The sequence below is a fragment of the Acanthochromis polyacanthus genome, chromosome 7 (assembly GCF_021347895.1).
Source record: "Acanthochromis polyacanthus isolate Apoly-LR-REF ecotype Palm Island chromosome 7, KAUST_Apoly_ChrSc, whole genome shotgun sequence".
NCBI classification, from domain to species: domain Eukaryota; kingdom Metazoa; phylum Chordata; class Actinopteri; family Pomacentridae; genus Acanthochromis; species Acanthochromis polyacanthus.
This window is the reverse complement of record NC_067119.1, coordinates 29585147-29607723: the sequence shown is the minus strand read 5'-3', so window position 1 is coordinate 29607723 and position 22577 is coordinate 29585147. Positions and strand designations below refer to the sequence as shown.

At 40.9% G+C, this 22577-nt stretch overlaps 2 protein-coding genes across 4 annotated transcripts; one reads left to right on the top strand and one right to left on the bottom strand.

Annotated features, from left to right (window-relative positions):
• The first annotated feature begins 310 nt into the window (after positions 1 to 310).
• Positions 311 to 11265, top strand: LOC110953072 (5'-AMP-activated protein kinase subunit beta-1-like). Its single transcript, XM_022196899.2, has 8 exons — positions 311 to 511; positions 816 to 981; positions 5755 to 5924; positions 6008 to 6101; positions 6204 to 6318; positions 9042 to 9175; positions 9273 to 9341; positions 10539 to 11265. Exons 2-8 carry the CDS (start codon positions 835 to 837, stop codon positions 10614 to 10616), a joined length of 807 nt encoding a protein of 268 aa, XP_022052591.1. The 5' UTR covers positions 311 to 511; positions 816 to 834; the 3' UTR covers positions 10617 to 11265.
• On the bottom strand, positions 11152 to 21433 carry LOC110953073 (phospholipase A2, minor isoenzyme-like). 3 transcript variants are annotated; one of them, XM_051950463.1, is made up of 8 exons: positions 21383 to 21433; positions 20832 to 20942; positions 20618 to 20745; positions 14396 to 14536; positions 12842 to 12919; positions 12553 to 12709; positions 12339 to 12466; positions 11152 to 11420 (listed from the first exon to the last, which is right to left on the bottom strand). In XM_051950463.1, the coding sequence occupies exons 3-8, from the start codon at positions 20688 to 20690 to the stop codon at positions 11296 to 11298; spliced, it is 702 nt and encodes a 233-aa protein (XP_051806423.1). In that variant the 5' UTR covers positions 20691 to 20745; positions 20832 to 20942; positions 21383 to 21433; the 3' UTR covers positions 11152 to 11295. The 3 variants fall into 3 exon arrangements, with proteins under 3 accessions (XP_051806423.1, XP_051806424.1, XP_022052592.1); XM_051950464.1 differs by having other exon boundaries at positions 12842 to 12916; XM_022196900.2 differs by lacking the exons at positions 20618 to 20745; positions 20832 to 20942; positions 21383 to 21433 and having other exon boundaries at positions 14396 to 14592.
• Positions 21434 to 22577: the final 1144 nt, after the last annotated feature.

The window sequence follows — 22577 nt, the reverse complement described above, 5'->3', positions numbered from 1 at the left end:
AAATAGATGAGTAAAAAATATAGTTTTAAATAGTTTCAAGCGTGTCACAGAAGTTATTCTTATGTTTGTGTCCTGGTGTGTATTTTTTTTCCATCTATTTCACTGAATTCCTCTCAAATGCGACCAGACTTGTTTCTCCAACAAATAGTTTTTATTTCATCGTCGACATGAGACAAATGTTACAGATCTCTAAAACCAATCAGCTCGCATTTTTACAGCTTTTTTATGAGTTTCTGTCGTTAGCAGCGTGTTGATTCCAGATGAGGAGGTTACAAACAGTTAAATCCTCCTTCACACTGAGGGCAGGAGGCGGAAGAGGTGTGTTTTCTTCACTTCTCTCACAAACACTCAGGTTTCCACCGAATGGCGAAAATGCGCGAAAAACGGCCGATCAGCAGCGAATAAAACAGAAACGAAGGAAGGAAGAGAGAGATTTCACACCAGCTAAACATCAGAGACAGCTCGTCTGTTGTGGAGTCGTGGGACGGTGAAGGTTTTTTTCCAGTCAGAGGTAAACTTTTCTAGTTTGGACACGGAAACAGCAGCGATAAGAAGAGCAGAGTTAATGTAGAAACAGTAAGGAGCAGCAGCTAAACCTCATCTGACTGCACTCTGGTGGGGTTTTAAGCAGTTGCAATGCCTGTTGCAGCAGACCACAGCCCAAAAGTCACTTCTGTAATTGGATGAATTGTGAATTACATTTATTTATTACTCTCACATGGATCCCTGTTAACAACATAGGCCCCTAGTGGTGAGCGGGGCTCATGTCTGCTGCTCTGACAGGACTCACATGCTGTTGTCTTGTTGTGTTGTAGTGTTTTTCCAGGCAGCAGGATGGGGAACAGCAGCAGTGACCGGTCCGGTGGCGGGCAGGGGGACAGATCATACAGGGATGGACAGCAGGGAGGGAAAGAAGCTCGTCCCAACATCATGATGGACAGCGGAGAGGACGCAGACCTGTTCCAGAGAGAAGACCCCAAGGTACGAAGACAGATCTGCACCAGGTCTGCTGTCTCACACTCACACCTCACTCCTGTTGTCCTCATTTACAGGCACCTAAAAATATTGTTTCCTTGTCTGAAAATTTTTTTTTAAAATTCAGCAAAAAAGATCTCCAAATTTCTGAAAATTTGCAAAACCTTCAGGAAGAAAATTCCAGTAATTTCTGAAAAGTTTCCCTTAAAAGTTTTATTTTAAAAAATTCCCCAAATTTGGCAATGAAATTCTTGTGAATATTTTCAAAAAGTGAGTAAAAATCTTCCAAAAAAATCCTAAAAATATCTATAGCGATTACATATATATATCAGTAAAACGTGTAATATTTTCTTAAAGATCATTCACATGAAACTCAGCGATATTCTCTGGATTTTGGTTGATTTTTATGTGAATGTTCTTAAGAAACATTTTTAACATTTCTTTTTTTTTTACACAAAAAATGTTCAAAGATTTCCCAAAAATGTTGAAAATGTAAAGATATTTGTTTTTCCACATTTTCAAATTTTAAAATGGATCAATTTTGACCAGCAGGACGACACAAGGGTTGAGGACATACAGATCCCACATTGTGGACTTTACCCATTTTACTGCACTAAATAACATACAGACCACTAATGATAGGCATGTTTTTGCACAGCAAGTGTTTTTTTTATGAGATTATTATCAATACAGCAAAATTAAATCTTTTACACTATATATTTTTTTAGATTGGCTTGCATGAGGCAGAAAATCCTTCAAGCTTAAAGCCACCTTTGTATTTTATTGACCTCATAAAACAGGGTATTGTGTTTCTTATTTCATTCTTTGTAAAAATCAACCTGCCAGAGAGTCCAATTCCACCCACAGGATGACTTTGCAAAGTGTAAAAATTACAGAGGGGAAAATTAATACTTTCAGTGGAAATATTTAAAGACATTTGATCTTATGCACTATTATGTGAGTCAGAAGCTTCAGTATGACAGAGTTTGGTTTGGTAAAACTCTATTGTTGACGCACTGCCACAATTTTTATGCATTTTTTTATGTATATATTTTTTACACTTACAAGGCAGAAGGATAAGTCAACCTTCTTCCTTAATAGTTCCCACTTTAGTTTGTGTGGTGTGTGATTTGGTCATGATTACTACACAGATGTAGCCTAGCCGTGCTAGACAACCCACGGCAACAAATTTAATTCTCTGCCAGGGTGGGTCTAGTTACCCTCCATAAGGCTCGAGTCTGGATTCTCCTAAAACTGGCCGATGAATCACCATGAAGTGTAGAGTCAGAAGGCGGGCGTAACTAAGTGACGACAGAGGCGCAACGATTCTGACAGAAACAACCGGAAACAACTAGCCTAGCCGCGCGAGATAACCCACGGCAACGAATTTAATTCTCTGCCAGGGTCGACAACAAAAACGACAACAGTCGTTGAGCTCCATTAGCACCGACTCTGAATAATCTTTCCGTTAACATGTCTGTAATATACTTGAGCTTCACCCATTGACTGTATAAATAAGGCTTCACCGAACTACCGCATCCTCTCATTTCCGGCGCTCTAGGAGCCTATTCGTTGCGCTGATTGGTTGTATACCTACCCAATTGCTGCAGAGTGATTTGATAGACAACCTTTTAGCCCGCCTCCCTCCCTGTCAAGCGTGCCTAGACCCTTGTGCCTTCAGAACATGGGTCTTGCTGGCTAGGCTAACACAGATGTGGAAATGAATGTGAATTTAAAATCATTTCTCGATCTTAGCAAGTTGTAAAATAATATATTGTCCAGCTCCAGATACCCGTGACTAAATGCTTTGTGTCTTAAATTGTGATCTGAATGTTGTAATGTGTAAATGATAAAGTGAGACTTAATATTGTTGAAATATAGTTGAAGATAGTTTATTAAATGGGAACATTGTCAGAATGTACTTTATTGCACTAAAACAAAGGGGAAAAATTTGAATCGGTTGTTGTGTTGTGATTTTACTGGTCTGGCCCGCTTGAGATCAAATGAAGCTGAATGCGGCCCCTGAACTAAAATGAGTTTGACACCGCTGTTCTTGGGGATAGTTTGGTTTTCCTGGTGTTGGATCGTATCAGGTGCTTATTGCAATGTGTCTCTTCAATATCAATCAGATAATTAGTAACCAAAGGCACTGATGATCAATCAACTGATACACAGTTGTAAACAGAAATTTCCATAAACACAATCATATTGCATATATCTCTTTGTTGTTATTGCAAATATCCCTTTATCCGTATTGCATATTTTTATAACCCCGCTGTCACTACAGCACAAGATTCCACTACATTTATCCCTCTAACACTATTATATATTATTGTATTGTACTTTCCCATTATCACTATTGCACATGATAACATTGCACATTTCTCTAAATCACTATTGCACATATCTCTGTCTACATTACACATAATTACACTATACATGTCCCTTTGACTATTGCACATATCCCATTATCACTATCACTCATGACCCTTGAACACTATCACACATGACTGTGTTGCACAAAGCCCACGTCTACACATTTAAAGCAAGTTACAACTAATCCTCAAGAACAAGCCCCATCAACAGGCAAACAAATGTACAGTGTTATTATCACAGATCTGATTTTCCAGTAGCCGTGCTTTGGGATGTTTAGTAAATGAAGTGAGATGCAGTAGTTCATAGTTCACAAATTGCACTTGGTTTAGTATTGCAGGTTTGTGATGCGCGGAAGGAGAAAACAGACTGCCCAAAAGCACGTTTCCTACAAGGTACTATGCAGTTACCTCTAGAACCTGCTCTGGTTGATCTGCTGGAGTTTTTTATTGTAAAAAAGATTTTAAACAGAAGTTTTCCTACACGTTTAAGCACCATGTGTATCATGGCAGTTTGATTTTAAAATGACTCCTATAATTCATAGTTTTCTGTTATGGAATCACTGTCACAAAAAAAAGCATCCTGTATTTTGGTTCTTTCATAGATTTTCTTTTGTAGATCTTCTGGAAATATAATTTAAAAAATATACACACAGCAAAACTAATGTTTGATTAAATGTCCTTTGGTCATTTTCACCTCCACTAACGTCTTTGGTTCCCGTCTACATGCTTCAGATAATCTTTGACCACTTTCTCTTGACAGACTTTGTACAGTTCAGCTTAATTTGTTAACTTTCTGACACAGACTTGTTTCTTCATCACAGTCCACTGGTTCTTAATGAGGTTTACAACAGAACTTTAGGGAAATTAAGCTCTTAATTCTGGCCTGATAAGACTATTTCTTTACTCCTTTTGATGTGTTTGCCTCATTGTCTTGTTGGAACACCAAACTGTCTAATACTGCCCAACCTTCTGACTGATGGTTTTAGGTTTACTACCTCCAATATACAGTTTAGTAGAATGCTTTAATTTAAAGAGGGCTTTCCAACATTTGTCCTTCAGTCTTTATTGGCTGTTACAGGTACTCTGTAACCAAGCAAGTGGTGCTTGGGCGGGACATTTCTCAAGATCAGAGTGTTGAACACAGATGGACAGAAGTGAAAGCTGAATTAGCACATTTTGAAATGAATTTATTGTACAGGGAATCATTTCAAAATAAATAAATCCAATACTGATAGTTGTAAAACTGCTAAATATCGGATCTGGTCATCAGTTAGTTGATCCTTAATACTGATCAAGATCATTATCCAAATTTGGAGAAGCAGACCGAAGGACCTGGCCAAGAGCTAAACCGCTGTAAACAGGTTTAGAAGCAAAGTGGGTTTTAGCCCCACCAAAAATCTATATCAGTTCAAGTATGTTCTGTATTAGAGTATTTTTTACAGCTTTATTTAGCCATCAGACATCCTTTGTATACTAAAGTCTTTATATGCCTTCTTCAAAGGCCTTTTTTAAGTGGGGAAAAAACATGTTTTGTTGCTGCCCTCTTCCATAAAAGTTCACTGTTCAGCTCCTGTGCTGGTCCTCCTGTCTGCTCCTGAAAACTTTAGTTGCATCAACTATCATCTACTACAGCTAATACAGTAACTATGGATAATTACCTCACACAACCCAGCTTCAAAGAAAGCAAACAATCCTCTTAAAGGCAATTTCCTGAAAGCATTAAAACAGAGTGTTGCCAAAACAGTCCCATCTTTGTGCATGCAGTGCACAATTATAGCACAGCACATAATAAAGGCAGATTAATGTTCACAATGCTGGATCACTCAATCAGGCTAGTTTTAAGTCTCAGCAAACAGGTTTTAGATTTGAACAAAAATACAAAGCCTTCCTGGAAGGAAAGAAATAAATCTCAAACATGGGAAAACAAAGTCTAGATATCTATTCAGGATATCTGTGGGAAATCAAATAGTTGCAACATGAAATACTCATTAGATAGGAATCTTGGGATGTGATGATGAAGATATATTTATTGCATAAATCTATATAGAGTTGTGAGAATATTATCAAAAATACTCTATACTGTATACTTGATGTGCGATATGTGCTGTAGACAGAAACAAGGCGATATATTCTGTAATTACAGGAGAGTGCGCATGAATCACATGTACAGTCCTAAAAAGAACTGTTCAACAGAGCTCATGTATTGGCTCTTTGGTGGAGGACACACAAATTAAGGCTTCGATCAATTTTTTTTGCAAGAAAACACCATACATTTAAGACACACAAAGCAGTTTACTGTGTCTTCAGTGTTCTTCTCAGTCAGAGGTTTTGTTAGATAACAGAGAAAGAGGCTGGAGATGTTCTCATTTACACACCAACAATACATTGATTTTATGCTCCTCAGGCTCCACAGGAACTACAGGAATTCCTGGCCTGGCAGCAGGACCTGGACAGTGACAGTAAAAGTCCTACACAAGCCAGACCGACTGTGTTCAGATGGTCCGGAGTCGCCAAAGAAGTCTTTGTATCTGGTTCCTTTAACAACTGGGTCACCAAGATCCCGCTCAACAAAAGGTGAACAGCTGCCTCTGAAGATGCTTCTATGCTTCAGCTGTGTTTGGATTGAAATGTGACTTGTGGTTGTTTCTCAAATCCAGTCAGAAGAACTTTGTGGCTATTGTGGACCTACCAGAGGGAGAGCACCAGTACAAGTTCTGTGTGGACGGTCAGTGGATCCTGGATCCAACAGGGGTGAGTGGAGGCTTAAATAACACAGTTCTCCTTCCTCTTCATATAAATATCTCCTCTACACTGCCAAGCGCCTTTATCAAATTTCTGTTTATGCTTTCTCAGGCCGTGATGACGTCTAAAACTGGAACAGTCAATAATGTCATACAGGTGAAAAGATCCGACTTTGAAGTCTTTGATGCCCTCAGGATTGACTCAGAGGATTCAGCAGACGTCTCAGGTAATGACACCTGTATTAATGAATTAGTAACTTTGCTGAAACAGGTCAAATATTATTAAAACATGTTTTGTGCCACTTGAAATGTTTGAATGCGTGACCAAAAAAGAACAAATGGGTTTTCTATCAGAGTGGAAGGAAGAAGTAAGTTGTCAAAATGAAGGAGGATTTTCAGGCCTGGTGGGCTTGGTGGTCTCCCGAAACAGCTGAAAGTACCAGTCGGATAAAAGGGCCACAGTTGTGGCATTTGCCAAAAGCTTTCCCTTCTAGCATGAAATATGGAGTTTTTAGCGGTACCGGTGAGTGATATTTCTCAGGAGATGTGTGCAAATTTCTGGACATATTCTACAGCGATATCAGAGAGAAGCAGACAGAAGGGTCTCCAATATGCTTTTGAGAACTACATTCACCAAATTAAATGTTGGCGGAGTGCAAATAAAGAGGATGTTAAAATAGAGGGAAAAGTGCACAGATCTCAGTGTAAGCGCCAAACACCCCATGTATTGTCACTTCACATCAAAAATAATCATATACAAAAACAACAATGTTCTTGTACAGCAGGGTAAGCCAATATGTATTATATACATTTAAATTAATGTTATGTCAACTGTCATTATCATGTGTCTCCCCATTTCTTGCTAAGCTAAATTTGTGTTTGTTTACAGCGCGCCAGGATATTGCTCACATATAGTGGGGCTGATCTATACACTTTATCTCATTAAGGCACAGCAAAGCCCAGCAATATCTTGCACAAGTTTGCCACAACAGTGGCACAAACCAAGGGGTTACAATATTAATGCCGTACCGATCTCATCTGTTGTTGTCGCCAAAGCCAGACATGAGCGTAGGCGGAGACCCGTAAATTGCTGCTACAAAGGAAGCAGGTAGGATCATATTTAGGAAGATGAGGTACTGTACAATGAGCTCTATGTTGCAAACTTTTGCCCTTCTGCTCCACGGGAGGTTTCTGTCCTTGCATTGAGACATCTTTCTTTGCTAATGTTATCTAACCTAACACACAGCGCTACGGTTAGCTAATGTTAGCTAGCAACTTAGGAGGGATTCAGCTGATTATGCAGTCTCTCACACTGCTTAATCCACACGTGGCACCTTTCTTCTTGTGTCTTTGTCTTGGGGAATGCAAAAAAATCAACACCACCCTCCAAGCATTGCGGATAACGAGTGTCGGACTTGCAAGTACCGTACGCACACCGCTTCGGCATATTGTCTTTGCTGAAAGCTTGACAGACCTCTCGTGCCTAGTTACAGTTGCTAAGGTAGGATTGGACAGTAGCCGTTTGTGGGAGGGGCTTAGCGAAGGGTCAATTTTGGCTGACGCTTCTTTTTAATGTCACATGGGTATTGGCTACTGTGCCCGTGGAGTGGCAGACTGGGGTGGTGGTTTCCATTTTTAAAAAGGAGAACCAAAGAGTGTGCTCCAATCATCGGGATATCGCACTTCTCAGCCTCCACAGGAAAGTTTACTCCAAGGTGGTTGAAGGGAGGCTCTCACTGATTAGCAAACCTCAGATTCAGGAAGGGCAATGCAGATTCTGTCCTGGACGTGGAACAGTGGACCAGTCATGGGAGTTTGACCTGTCAGTCTAGATGTGTTCTGTGGATTTGGAAAAGGCTTATGGCTGGGCTCTGTGAGGGGTACTGTGGAAGTACAGGGTACCGGGCTCATTGACACAAAACATCTGGTCCCTGTACAACCCTATGATGTTCCCATTCTCAGCACAAAGTCTGACACTTGTCCAGTGGGTGTTGGACTCTGCCAGGGCTGCCCTTCTCCGATCCTGTTTGTGGTGTTCTTGGACGGGATCTCAAGTTACAGTCAGGTGGACAAGGGTGTCGACTTTGGGGATCTTAAGATCGCATCTCTGCTTTTTGCAGATAACATGTTACTGTTGGCTTCATCAGACCGTGACCTTCAGCACGCACTGGAGCAGTTTGCAGCCAAGTGTGAAGTGGCTGGGATGCAAGTCAGCACCTCCAAGTCCAAGGTCATGATACCAGTGGATTGTTCCCTCCTGGTTGGACAGTAGGGAAGTGCAGTATCTTGGGATCTTGTTCATGAGTGATGGGAAAATGGAACGTGAGATGGAAAGGCAGCTTGATACAGAATCAGTAACCGCAACAGTATTGCGAGTGTTATACCAGACTGTTGTGGTGAAGAAGGAGCTGAGCCAGTAGGCGAAGCTCTTGATTTACCAGTCTATCTACGTCTAACCCTCACCCATGGTCATGAGCTCTGGGTAGTGACCGAAAGAATGAGATCGCAGGTACAAGGGCCCGACATGAGCTTCCTCTGTAGGGTGGCAGGGCTCAGCCTTAGAGATAGGGTGAGAAGATCAAAAATCCAAAAGCAGCTCAGAGTAGAGTCGGTGCTCCTTTGCGTTTAAAGGACCCAGTGAAGGTGGTTCAAACATCTGATTAGGAAGCCTTCTGGGAGACTGTTTTTTGAGCATGTCTGCCTGGGAGGAGACCATGGAATAGACCCTAAACCCACTGGAGGGATTATAGACCTCGTGTGGTCTGGGAACACCTTGGGATCCCCAAGGAAGAACTGGAAAGCGTTTCTGAGGGGAGGGACATCTGGGGTGACCTGTTTTGTGTATAAGTGGAAGAAAATCTATGAATGGATGTATAAATCTTGAATAAGTCTGCCTTATTGCTTCAATATAAGTCTAGACTGAAATAATCTTGTGCAATTTTTTTCCTAGATTTGTCCAGTTCCCCTCCTGGTCCCTATCAACAGGACGCATATGTAACCAAACCAGAAGACAAGATCAAACATCCTCCTATCTTACCTCCTCACTTGCTGCAGGTGCTGCTCAACAAGGACACAGGAATCTCTGTGAGTCCAGACCTGATGCTTGTTTTAATGATGTAAGAAACCAGTTACTGCAGCTGATGATTTAATGAAATTCATTCTGCTTTTGATTTTCCATCAGTGTGACCCAACACTGCTTCCAGAACCCAACCATGTGATGCTCAATCACCTGTATGCCCTCTCCATCAAGGTAACCAAACATACCTGCTTTTTCACTGTTGGCACCAATTATATGCATGTTTACAGAGCATAGAAACATTATGCCATGTATTTCATTCCTATTCCATAAGCAGACCTGCCAACCTGTACGCATTTTGCGTAGCAGGTACGCAATTTGACATCAAAATACGCTGGTACGCTCCGCCTCATTAAACTACTCAAAAAGCTGCAGACATCTGTGAGTGCTGTTAGAAATGTGGACGTGCAATACTCATGCATGATGCAGCAGTGTAGTGGTGCAATTTCAACCAATCATCATAGAGTAGCGGAGAATAACGAGTCTGCCGAACCCTTGTTGGCCTGCTCTCTCCTGTCCTCTGCCTCCCTCCGCCTCTCTCCCCGTTCCCCGTGCCCCACCCACAGCTGTTGGCGGTTAATAAAACGGTTAAAAAAACGGTAAAATGGTGTGTGTGTGTGTGTGTGGGTGTGTGGGTGTGGGTGTGTGTGTGTGGGTGTGTGGGTACTTGTTTCTGCTATACAGGTGGGGACTTTGACCTGACTATTTGCTATAAAGGTGGGGACTTGTCTTACGGTGGGGACCTAAAATGAGGTCCCCACGGGTGGCAACACCGTTTTCTTGGCCATATTGTTGTTAATAAAAAATGTAAAAGTGCAAAAACGTTTGTTTAGGGTTAGGCATTGATTTGGTGATGGTTAAGGTTAGGGTTAGGGTAAGGGTTAGGGTTAGGAGTTAGATATGAATGGGAGTCAATGGTAAGTCCCCACCGGTGTGTGTGTGTGTGTGTGTGTGTGTGTGTGTGTGTGTGTGTGTGTGTGTGTGTGTGTGTGTGTGTGTGTGTGTGTGTGTGTGTGTGTGTGTGTGTGTGTGTGTGTGTGTGTGTGTGTGTGTGTGTGTGTGTGTGTGTGTGTGTGCGTGCGTGCGTGCGTGTGTGAGATTAAGTAGTACGCAAAATATTTCGCCAAGGTTGGCAGGTCTGCATAAGTATAAAGATTGGACAGCCGATATGCAAAGCCTCATATGTGATTTTGGAAACTGTTGTCTTTGAATGAATCAAAAAATGTAACATTTATTGACTCCCTTACATTTTCTGTGAAGAAGATACTTATTTCTACCTAAACTGCTAGTGCTACAGTTTTTAAAAAAACTTTTTAATACTTTTGTGATCACCATTTGAATCTAAATGCTCCTCATGTGATTGTGTTTTAGGATGGGGTGATGGTTCTCAGTGCAACACACCGATACAAAAAGAAGTATGTGACCACTCTTCTCTACAAGCCAATATAATCCACAGAGGTGGGATCCAGCCTCTTATTTTCTAACATTTTATTGTTGTACACAGCTACTATTTGGATTGTCTTGCTGAAACTGGACCTAAATGTCTTTCCAATATCAGTGGAAAACATTTGCCAAAGCTGTTTTTTGCCATTTTGTCATCTGAAAATTTGCAAATGTTGTGCCTATTTTAGTATTTATATATGGATCTTCATGATCAGATTCCATCTAAATACACAAAACGCACAAGATTAGGTGAATGTTTATGTCCATTCTAATTTCTCTAGGTTTGTAAGTAGAAGTATGGTTGAAGAAGAGACCAAACATGAAGCTTTTCCCTTGTGGCTCTGGTTCAGTTAGTACAGAGTCAGCATTCCAGTGTGCCTTTATGTGAGTGACCTGGAACTATGAGAGACTGTGACCGGACAATATAAACTATGGCATAGTGAGACAAACACAGCTGCAATCTCTGCTACATAAAGTCTACATATGTGAGCAAACAGCCACGAGGATGGTGAAACGTTACAATCCAACAGGACACCTCACATTGAGAGTCTCACTACTTTATTTCAATCAGACTCCTTTGCACAAAATCAACCTTCTTTTACATGTGATTTTACGAATTAAAAAGACATTAAACTTTTTGAGAAGAAACAAGAAATCCTCCCATCTTTTCTGTGTGTTGCGTCACTCAGTTGGAACAGTGGACTTTGGTGTCTAGGTTTTTGTATTCAGGGTTGTATTCGGTTCGAGCAAAGCACTCGGCTGCCACACGATCGCACTCACATACAGCAGCCTGGCACTTATCGTTGGCACCTGCAGAGAGAGAAGCCTGATCAGCACAAGAACACACAGCTGCATGATCTTCACAACACAAACACAACATAATAGCCATGTTCTGGTTAAAATGCCAGTGTGAGAATAGGCTGAGGACAGTGTGTGCTTTCTCCACTGTTATTCAAGCCTCAATCCCATCTGTGTAATACCTATATATAGCTCCTTAAATACAGTTATTGCATATATAATATTTATACATGTGGCCACAAATGCAGCCTTGTTTATTTTACACTATAGCTAAGTCTACTATTCACTGAAAGCTGTCAAACTGGAAAATGCTTTAAATGCTGTAGACATGAGAAACCTCTACACCCTTTCTACTGTATTTAAATGATCGAAAATGTCATTATTTTGAAAATATTTGCTGTTTGTTGAAAAAAAATGCTATGTATACTCAGGACTGGATAATGGTAAAGCTGCTATTTCACAGATTTTCTTTGTTTTGTTAAGTTACAGATAACTAAATAAAAGTGTTAAAAATGATTAAATTCCACTTTACCAGTAAAAAAACAAAACAACAAAAAAAGAAAACCTGACCATCACTGTGAATAATGTTCACATCAAAAATCTGTATTTTTGTACATTTTTTCAGAAATTTTTGCGGGGACTTTTTAAAAAAAACAACAACATTGTATTTTAATATTAAATATGACTAATAAATTGATAGTATATACCTCATCAGACCTCATTTCCCCGCAGTAAAATCTGTAGACCTGTGCTACATGAGCAGTAGTTGTTTTTGTTACTGTACATGTAGGTTGAAATAAATTAGCCAAAGTCAAAACACTGGTATCCGAATTTCATGAAGGAGAAGCTCGAGTCACTGAAAAAAGCACAGTTGTCATGATTGAAGATGGGAGTGAATGCGTCTTCAGTGAACCCCAGTCACAGTTTTACCTGAGCAGGTGACTTTATTACTTGAGCAGGTGTAGTCATAAGAAATGACATAAGGAAGGTCAGCAATATCCGTGCATCCAGGCGTCTTTCTGCTTTCTTCATAGCAATTATCATGAACTTTACAGCATCTAAGAATTGAGGAAAATATCATGTTTAAAACAATCTACAGCTGCTTCCATTTCAAATATGATGACCAGGAAATGATGCTTCCTACCTGTCCAGATCATCTACAGGGGTGCCGGATCCCCCGATGCCGCACCAGCAGCCGTACTCGTTGTACCTCAGAGGGTTGACACCAGGCTGGAAACAGCTAATCATGTTCCCAAACTGCCATACGGCCTTAGGCAGCAGTGCACCATTGACCACACAAGCTGGTAAAGGGAGATAAATAGACAGTAAAGGAAACAAGATGCAGAAATGATCTGTGGCAGAAAACAGCATTTATACAGGTATTCCCTTTACAGTGTGTGTTGTTGTAAAGTAGTGGCAGATTTCAGTCTTACCAGTGAGAAGCAGCAGCAGCAGAGGGACTGTGGTGTTCATGTTTACAGTAGGAAGAAAGCGACGTCTCTCACAGCCTGCTTTTATGGAGGGAAGAGAAAAAGAGCAATAAGGTGACAGTAAAGGGGCGGGTGCTGTAAATATGGAGATCATTTTTACTCCATTGGATACTAACTCCATATATGTGGGCTTATATATAACTTAAATGCCAAAATATCTTCTTAATTATTTAAAAAAAACGTATCTGTTATAAGATATTACATCCACATGAAGTACAACATGATACCTGTCAAAAACACATTTTGGATATTTTTTTCCTTCTCCAAAGCAATCATTTGTCAACGTCACACGGACAAATTATTTTTCATCTTTTCAGACATTTTTAATCAGGTATTCTGCAACATATTTGCTGTGGTCTTTTTGTGAGCTCTCTGTTTTCTCTTGAAGCTTGCATTGCCCAAAGCTGAATTTAAGAACACTTTCCAACATTACAGCTGTGTAAATACACAACACTTGTTGCAGTTCCCATGATGTTCCACTGCACCTGCAGAGTACTTAGATGTTAACATAAAAAGAAAACTGTACTTGATACTGTCATGCTACAACATGAGACAATATGAAGTCAACGTGTACAAAATCCTTTGTGTTGGGAAAAATCATTTGCATGCTTGTGTGCACATGACTATGTATTATTTAATGCATATACTGTATGTGTACATGCGTAACCAAACATGGTTATCCATACATACATGTTGCATAATGTAAAGTGATCAGGTGACTCTTTAGGCTTTAGCGATACGTTGGAGGCCTTCACCAGCAAATTGCATTGGTTGTTGCTAGAGGTACGGACCGTACCCGTAGCCTGTGGACTACGGATACGGCACTTGCCATTTGCCAATCAGATACGCCAGATCTGGTCACGTGACTCCCGGTAGACGCTAGCGGTACGGACCGTAGCATCGGCACTACAGGTACGGACCCTAAACCTGGCCCTAACACTAACCCTAACCTTAACCTTTGCTTACCTTTCAACAGTTTGCAGTGGTTAGCAGCTTCTTGACTCGCGAGACTCACGTACGGGTCTGTATCTGTTTGGCAAATGGAAAGTGCTGTATCCGTAGCCCACAGGCTACGGGTACGGGTCCGTATCTGTAGACACTACCAATTGCATTTGGCTCATTCACTTCTTGGCTCCAGTGAGACCTTGCAGCACAGTGATTGCAAAGAAAGCAAACAGTCCTTTTGAAGTCCCACATTCAGCAGTTTCTCGAAAGCATTACAATGGAATGTTGCCAAAACAGTCCCATCTTTGTGCATGCAGTGTGCAATTATAGCACAACACATAATAAAGCCAGATTAATGCTAACAGTGCTGGATAGCTCATTCCAGCTATAGTTTATAGTCTCAGCAGTCAGATTTTAGTTTTGACCAGAAATGCAAAGCCTTCCTAGAAGGATGGAAATAAATCTCAACATGAGAGAATAAAGTTACCAGATGACAACCCACACAAGAACAAGCGCAAGTTGCAAACTACTCTACTTAGCTGACATACTAACTGGGAGAGGAGTCGAGGCAATGCAGACGACGGAGGAGAGTGGAGAGAAATTTAGTTTTCCAACGTAGACGGGAGCCAGGTAAAGGTCCGCAGAAGTCATCAGGAGTGAACCAGGTCCATGCAGATGTGGTATGACCTGTAGCTTCAGCAGAAGGTACGGGCAGGGAGTGACATAGAGAACTAGACTCAGGAAAATCAGGTTAGCAAGAGCACAAGAAAGAAAAGTAGATCATAACAGTGACCTGAGTTGACTGACTGAGGTTGTTCATCAGTTTGGCATCGAGTGGTGGTCTGAGCCCTCTTTTATGGTAGGAGATGATTCAGTCCTCAGTCAGGTGATTATCCAATGAACGGACTCTACACACATTCCAGCACACACACCTCACTCATGCCCACATGAGATTAAAAGGGACAGGAGTTAGGCCTCCCTGGGCTGGGTGCCAGAGGTTGAAGTCCCAGATGAGAGAGGGATCAGGGATGGGGGATCCAAATGCATTCCTCTTGTTCATATTCTTCTCAGCTGACAAGGTACTGGAGACTATGCCCATGGTGATGCACATCTAGGAGCTGTCTTATGATGCCGGTGGGCATGTCATCCACCATTCTGGGTGGTGTATGGAGAAGGACGGAGAGGTCAGAGGATGCTGGGTGTATGCACATGGTGATGGGCAGCTTAAGGAGCAGAGCACTGAGATTGATAATGCGGTCAATCTCATAGGGACCTATGAAAAGTGGAGCAAGTTTGTTGCCCTGGAATTGCATCCTGTGATGTACGAAGGAGAGATGTTTTGGCCCATCTCCACATTCTCTCACATCTCTGGAGGAACACATGGACAGTGGGAATGGAGAGTCCTTGTTCCTGAGAGTTACACAGAGGAGGATGGTATCCCAAGGAACACTGAAAAGGGGACAAGTCAGGGGAAAACTTTGTCAACAAATTGTATGCATACAGCCATGGCCATAAGTTTGGATACAGCATGACTTACTATGTCTGTTTTGATGTCTATTACAGAACATAACTAATATTTTTTGACAGCACCAGTTTAATTGGTCAACAAATCAACAAGGGATATAATATTATCAATAAATTCCAACAACTGGAACAACTTTGTTCCCAAAACATAATATTAGAAGAAAATAACAAAAAAATGCAGTACTTTCACAACCGAATTTGGTAAGAATAACAAAATGACACCAAACTCTTTTGATGTTTTTTTTTAAATATGAAACTTAATATAGTTCTCAGGAGTTGTGTACTGTATTGTAAGTGACAATTTTGTGGTATTTTCTAAGATTCACAAGCGTCCCAAACTTATGGCCATGGCTGTAGTTTGAGCAGAGTAATGAGTAATGGGTAGTGAGCAGACTTAGAGAAACAGCTGATTTGATGTCATAATATGGACACAGACTGAGCAGGCGACTATGAACTCCTGGGTGTCCTCCATGGTAGGTCACCAGAACCTTTGTCAGAGAACGCCCAGAGTGTGGGAGGTACCAGGGTGACGGGTCAACTGCAAGGAGTGGCCCCACTGAAGAACCTGAGATTGGACAGAATCAGGCACAGACAAAGAATTAGGTCTGTTACCTGGATCTGGCAGGATTGACTGGGCTTGGCGAACCCGAGACTCAATTTCCCAGGTGACGTTATCCATTCTGGAAAGCATCAGGCTTTACGTGGCAGGAACCAGGTCAACTGCTATTTGAATTGTCTTGCTGAAATTGGATCTAAATGTCTTTCCAATATCAGTGGAAAACATTTGCCAAAGCTGTTTTTATGCCATTTTGTCATCTGAAAGTTTGCAAATGTTGTACATATTTTAGTATTTATAAATGGATCTGTATGATCAGATTCCATCTAAATACACAAAACGCACAAGATCAGGTGAATGTTTATGTCCATTCTAATTTCACTAGGTTTGTAAGTAGAAGTATGGTCGAAGAAGAGACCAAATATGAAATTTTTCCCTTGTGACTCTGGTTCAGTTAGTACAGAGTCAGCGTTCCAGTGTGCCTTTATGTGAGTGACCTGGAACTATGAGAGACTGACTGGACAATATAAACTGTGGCATAGTGAGACAAACACAGCTGCAATCTCTGCTATATAAAGTCTACATACACTATATTGCCAAAAGTATTTGCTCACTTGCCTTGACTCGCCTAGTATGAACGTAAGTGACATCCCATTCCTAATCTATAGGGTTCAATGTGACCTCGGTTCACCTTTGCAGCTATAACAGCTTCAACTCGTCTGGGAAGGCTGCCCACAAGTTGTAGGAGTGTGTTTCTGGGAATTTTTGACCATTCTTCCAGAAGCGCATTTGTGAGGTCACACACTGATGTTGGATGAGAAGGCCTGGCTCTCAGTCTCCGCTCTAATTTATCCCAAAGGTGTTCTATCAGGTTGAGGTCAGGACTCTGTGCAGGCCAGTCAAGTTCATCCACACCAGACTCTGTCATCCATGTCTTTATGGACCTTGCTTTGTGCTCTGGTGCACAGTCATGTTGGAAGAGGAAGGGGCCAGCTCTAAACTGTTCCCACATAGTTGTGAGCATAGAATTGTCCAAAATGTCTTGGTATGCTGAAGCATTCAGAGTTCCTTTCACTGGAACTAAGGGGCCAAGCCCAGCTCCTGAAAAACAAGCCCACACCATAATCCCCCTCCACCAAACTTTATACTTGGCACAATGCAGTCCGACAAGTATCGTTCTCCTGGCAACCGCCAAACCCAAACTTGTCCATCAGATTGCCAGGTGGAGAAGCGCCATTCGTCACTCCAGAGAAGGCATCTCCACTGCTCTAGCGTCCAGTGGCAGCATGCTTTGCACCACTGCGTCCGACGCTTTGCATTGCACTTGGTGATGTATGGCTTGGATGCAGCTGCACGGCTATGGAAACCCATTCCATGAAGCTCTCTGCTGAAGCACTGTTCTTGAGCTAATCTGAAGCACACATGAAGTTTGAAGGTCTGCAGTGATTGACTCTGCAGAAAGTTGGTGACCTCTTGGCACTATGCACCTCAGCATCCTCTGACCCCGCTCCGTCAGTTCACATGGCCTACCACTTGGTGGCTGAGTTGCTGTCGTTCCCACACATTTCCACTTTCTTATAATACAGCTGACAGTTGACTGTGGAATATTTAGGAGCGAGGAAATGTCAGGACTGGATTTGTTGCACAGGTGGCATCCTATCACAGTTCCACGCTGGAATTCACTGAGCTCCTGAGAACGACCCATTCTTTCACTAATGATTGTAGAAGCAGTCTGCATGCCTAGGTGCTTAATTTAAAACAACTGTGACCATGGAAGTGATTGGAACACCTGATTCTGATTATTTGGATAGGTGACCGAATGCTTTTGGCAATTTAGTGTATGTGAGCAAAAAGCCATGAGGATGGTGAAACGTTAAAATCCAACAGGACACCTCACATTGAGAGTCTCACTACTTTATTTCAATCCGATTCCTTTCCACAAAATCCTCCTTCTTTTACATCTGATTTTACAAATCAAAAAGTAAATAATAATAATAATAATAAAGTTTTTGAGAAGAAATAAGAAATCCTCCTGTCTTTTCTGTGTTGCATCACTCAGTTGGAACCATAGACTGTATATATAATGGACGTAGCATCTGACTCCAGAATTGAAGCCAACCCGGAAGTGTCAAAAACTTGCAATATCATGCCGTCTGCTAGGGTTGGCTCCAAAAAGCTTGTTCTCCATAGACCCCGATTCATTTTTGGAAAAAATAAAATTTGATAGACTGATTTTCTACAGCTCAGGATTTTTTTCCCGTTAGTTTTCATGGTCAAACAATCAGGTGGTCGATCTTAAAATAAATCAATACTGAATTTTAAATAAATCGTGAAAATTGGCGGAGCCAGGGGGCGTGGCTATACTTGATTGACAGTCCCATTGACTGGTCCTGCCCCGAGCTGCTCTCCGGTCCAGCCTGTTTGATGACGCTTTTTACGTCACTGGCTCCAAAAAATCCAAAATGGCGACCAGGAAGTAGCAAAATCCGGGCTTCATTTTCTCGGCGTTGAAATCAACACGGTTAGTTCACGCCTGGTTGGAACAGTGGACTTAGATGTCTAGGTATTTGAATTCAGGGTTGTATTTGTTTTGAGCAAGGCACTCAGCTGTGTGTGCTCCTACAGCCAATTTGTACATCCTCCCTGGATGTGTTCAAGGAGCATTATCTGGTAGAAAAATCCAATTTTGACCTTAACGGAACACTGCACGTGCAGAAGGGAGCATGTGGGTTTGGAGAATGACACAACACTTAGCAGAGTTTAATGTGCCACCTCAGACAGTGAGATGACCAACACCAGCAGCACTCATGCATCCCCAAACCATGATACTGCCTCCACCATGCTTGACAGTAAGTACTGTACATGCTGGAGATAATGCTTTGCTTGGCTTTCTGCATAGCCTCACATTAGCAGGAGAAAGATCTGGAAACTGGACTCATCTGACCACAGAATCTTCTTCCAGTTCCTGGCTGTCCAGTTCTTGTGTGTTTGGGCCCAGCGACGCCGGGCTACCCTCTGTCTCTCATTGATAAGGAGCTTCTTGATGACCTTGTAGGACCTAAAGTCATGATTTAAAAGTTGGCTACGTACAGTGCTGGTGGAACACTGGACATCACTTTGATCTGACCACTGCTGCTGAAGCTCCTGTGATATAATTCGGCTGTTTTTCCTGCACATGCGGATCAGGATGTGGTCATTTCTTGCTGAAGACACCCTTCAACACCCAGATCTTGGTTTGTCTTTCAAGCTGTTGGTTTGTCTGCTTTTCTGCAGAATGTATCCAACTGCTGAAGGACTGCATCTGCACTTCCTCGCTATCTGGTGACAGTTGTAATCTTCCTGGCTGAGAATCTGTAGCTTCAGGCATATTTCCTGCATTAGGTTCCTTGTTTTAGCCATTTTTGTCTCTGAAGAACTTTCAAATGTGCTGGCTTTACATATAGACATAAAGCACAGCAACAAAAATTGTGTCTTTTAATAAAAAGCACGACCTTCATTGGTGGATCACTGGTACCAAAATGACTAAATACTCAAAATTTCATATGTATTTTTATGGCACCAGTCAATTTTAAATTTGGCTGTGACTATACTAAAAAAAGCACTTTAAGACCTAAGAGTGATGCAATATTTCACAAATGCATGGGGTGTCCAAAAACTTTTTCCACCATTGTAGTCTGGTTAAAATGCCCATGTGCGAATATATTGTAGAGCAGTGTGTGCTCACTCTGCTGGGATTCAAACCTCATTCCCAAACTGTATAATACCTATATACAGCTGTTTAAATACAGTTATATTCATATCTAGTATGTGCACACAAGTGCAGCCTTGTTTAATGTACTATGTTTACACTAAAGCTACAGTCTGCTATTCACTGAATGCTGCCAATTCTGTAAAACTGGAAAATAAATATTTAAATATTTTATATATGAGAAAACTCTACCCTTGTACTTAACTGTGCACTTTAAAAATGTATTTGCCCAGTTTTTAACCATAACTTTTTGGACTATTTTGCAGATTTCCCCTGTTTTGATAAGTTACAGATAATAATAATAAGAAAAAATGTCCACATCAAAAATCTATGTTTTTCTAGATGATAAGTTGTTCTTTTACAATGTTTGACTAACAAAACTACACTTTTTTTTACTGTATTTAAATGATCAAAAAGGTCATTATTTTACAGATATTTGCTGTTATTTTGAAAACAAAAACAATGTATTCTCAGGATTGGATAATGTGTCACAGATTTTCAGTTTTATTAAGTTACATATAACAACTAAATAAAAATATTAAATTAAAAAAGTCTTAAATTCCATTTTACTTGTAAAAAAACAACAAAACAAAACAGCCCATCACTGGGAATAATCTCCACATCAAAAATCTGTATTTTTGTCAATTTTTTCTTGCACCTTTGCTGACAGATTCCCACATTTTTGGGGTATTTTTTTTATTTTTCCACTGCATTTTAATATTAAATATGATTAATAAATCGAAATTGATCATCAAATCTCATTTCCCTGCAGTAAAATCTGTAGACCTGTGCTACATGAGCAGTAGCTGGACATTTTTGTTACTGTACATGTAGGTTTAAATAAATTCCCCAAAAACCAAAATACTGGTATCAGAATTTCATCAAGGAGAAGCTTGTGTCAAGGAAGAGTAAAAGCATCTTCAGTGAACCCCAGTCACAGTCTTACCTGAGCAGGTGACTTTATTACTTGAGCAGATGTAGTCATAAGAAATGACATAAGGAAGGTCAGCAATAGCCATGCATCCAGGCGTCTTTCTGCTTTCTTCATAGCAATTATCATGAACTTTGCAGCATCTAAGAATTGAAGAAAATATCATGTTTAAAACAATCTACAGCTTCTTCCATTTCAAATATGATGACCAGGAAATGATGCTTCCTACCTATCCAGATCATCTAAAGGGTGATCCCCCGATGCCGCACCAGCAGCAAAAACAAAAGTGATTATTGGCGAGTCACTTGGGCGATGGCGTCAGCTCAAGCAACAAATGGACCTAAAGACAGATGCCTTGGTTGCTAAATTCCTTCTGGACAGGTAAAATGTATTATTGTATTATACTGCTGCTGTAGGCAACTTCACGAGTCTTACGCAAGTTTCTGGAGGGGGGCGTTTCTTCGTAAATGTTAAGAGGGGGAAGGTTAGAGGGGGGTGAAGGAGAGGTTGTATGTGCGCATGCGCATGCTACGTTCAAAGTCGTAGGAAATTAAATCTCCTCTAATGCCTTTAACACCAGGCTGGAAACAGCTAATCATGTTCCCAAACTGCCATAAGGCCTTAGGCAGCAGTGCACCATTGACCACACAAACTGGTAAAGGGAGATAAATAGACAGTAAAGGAAACAAGATGCAGAAATGATTTGTGGCAGAAAACAGCATTTATACAGATATTCCCTTTACAGTGTTCTTGTAAAGTAGTGGCAGATTTCAGTCTTACCAGTGAGGAGCAGCAGCAGCAGAGGGACTGTGGTGTTCATGTTTACAGTCGGAAGAAACCAAAATCTCCCACAGCCTGCTTTTATGGAGGGGAGAGAAAACGGAATGATAAGGTGACAGCCTAGGGGCGGGAGCTTTAAATGTGTAGCTACCCTCTACCCAACATGTAATCACTCTGTAAGACCAGAGCATTTCCTTTTGCTCTATTTCATCAGTGGAAATTTAAAGTATTGATCTTTGTTCAGTGTTTTCATGTCACATTTGTTAAATCTACATTTAATATGCTGCATTTGTCTGAATGTTTTTATTTTTACTGAATAAGACTTTATATATGACACATACGAGTAGTTCAGGAAACAAAAACACTAAGAAATTATTAAAATGAGCATCATCTTGATCTGTTCCATTGGAGGTAAATGGAGAAGTGATGGATAAGGTGGAAAACTTCAAATTTCTTGACATGCATTTATCAGATGACTTAGCATGGACTCCAAATGCAAACTACTTTGTCAATTAGGCATATCAGCAACTTTATTTCTAAAATTCACTCAGGAAAATCTGCTTCTCTCAACACCTGTTACTGTCCTCCTATCACTGTACTGATGAAAGTATTATAACATAAGGCGTCCTGGTATGGTATGGCAGCAGCTCGGCAACTGACAAAAATGCCCTGCAGAGGGTGATAAAAGCTGCACAAAAAATAACAACTTCAACCCTCCTCGCTCCTGAGGACATCTATACATCCTGCTGCTTCTAGAAGGCAACAAACCTCATCAAAGACTTGTCCCACTGTGCTCACCATCTTTTTGAACTTCTGCTTTCAGGCAGGTGCAACCAGCAAATCAAAACAAGAACTTCATTAAACATTAAATGGACTCAAGAATATTGCCATTTGGACACTGTCACACTGCGCAACACCTCATGGATATTCCTGCTTTTTTCAAGTGCAATTTTTTTTAAGGAAAATTTACCCAAATTATTTTATGTGCACAAAATGCAAATGTGTATTCTGTGTGTTGGATTGGTTGGGAAGTGAGTATGAAGTGTGGCATTATTATTTATTGCTTTATTTATATTATTATGAGATCCGTTTTACTAGAGCTTCAGTTTCGCTGTATCATGCAATGACAATAAAGGAATCTGAATCTCAATAAAATACAACAGCAAAATGCTGTCTGCACATTTAAACATTGGTA

What these genes read in the sequence shown, in the direction of transcription:
- LOC110953072 (XM_022196899.2), top strand. Translation starts at nt 835, where the DNA reads ATGGGGAACAGCAGCAGTGACCGGTCCGGTGGCGGGCAGGGGGACAGA. An exon ending in AAGATCCCGCTCAACAAAAG is followed by an intron (nt 5,925 to 6,007) that starts GTGAACAGCTGC and finishes TCTCAAATCCAG; the next exon opens with TCAGAAGAACTTTGTGGCTA. An exon ending in GGATCCTGGATCCAACAGGG is followed by an intron (nt 6,102 to 6,203) that starts GTGAGTGGAGGC and finishes ATGCTTTCTCAG; the next exon opens with GCCGTGATGACGTCTAAAAC.
- LOC110953073 (XM_051950463.1), bottom strand. Translation starts at nt 20,690, where the DNA reads ATGGCTATTGCTGACCTTCCTTATGTCATTTCTTATGACTACATCTGC. An exon ending in TAATAAAGTCACCTGCTCAG is followed by an intron (nt 14,537 to 20,617) that starts GTAAGACTGTGA and finishes CTTCTGCTGAAG; the next exon opens with CTACAGGTCATACCACATCT. An exon ending in TTGCCTCGACTCCTCTCCCA is followed by an intron (nt 12,920 to 14,395) that starts GTTAGTATGTCA and finishes CCTCCATAAAAG; the next exon opens with CAGGCTGTGAGAGACGTCGC.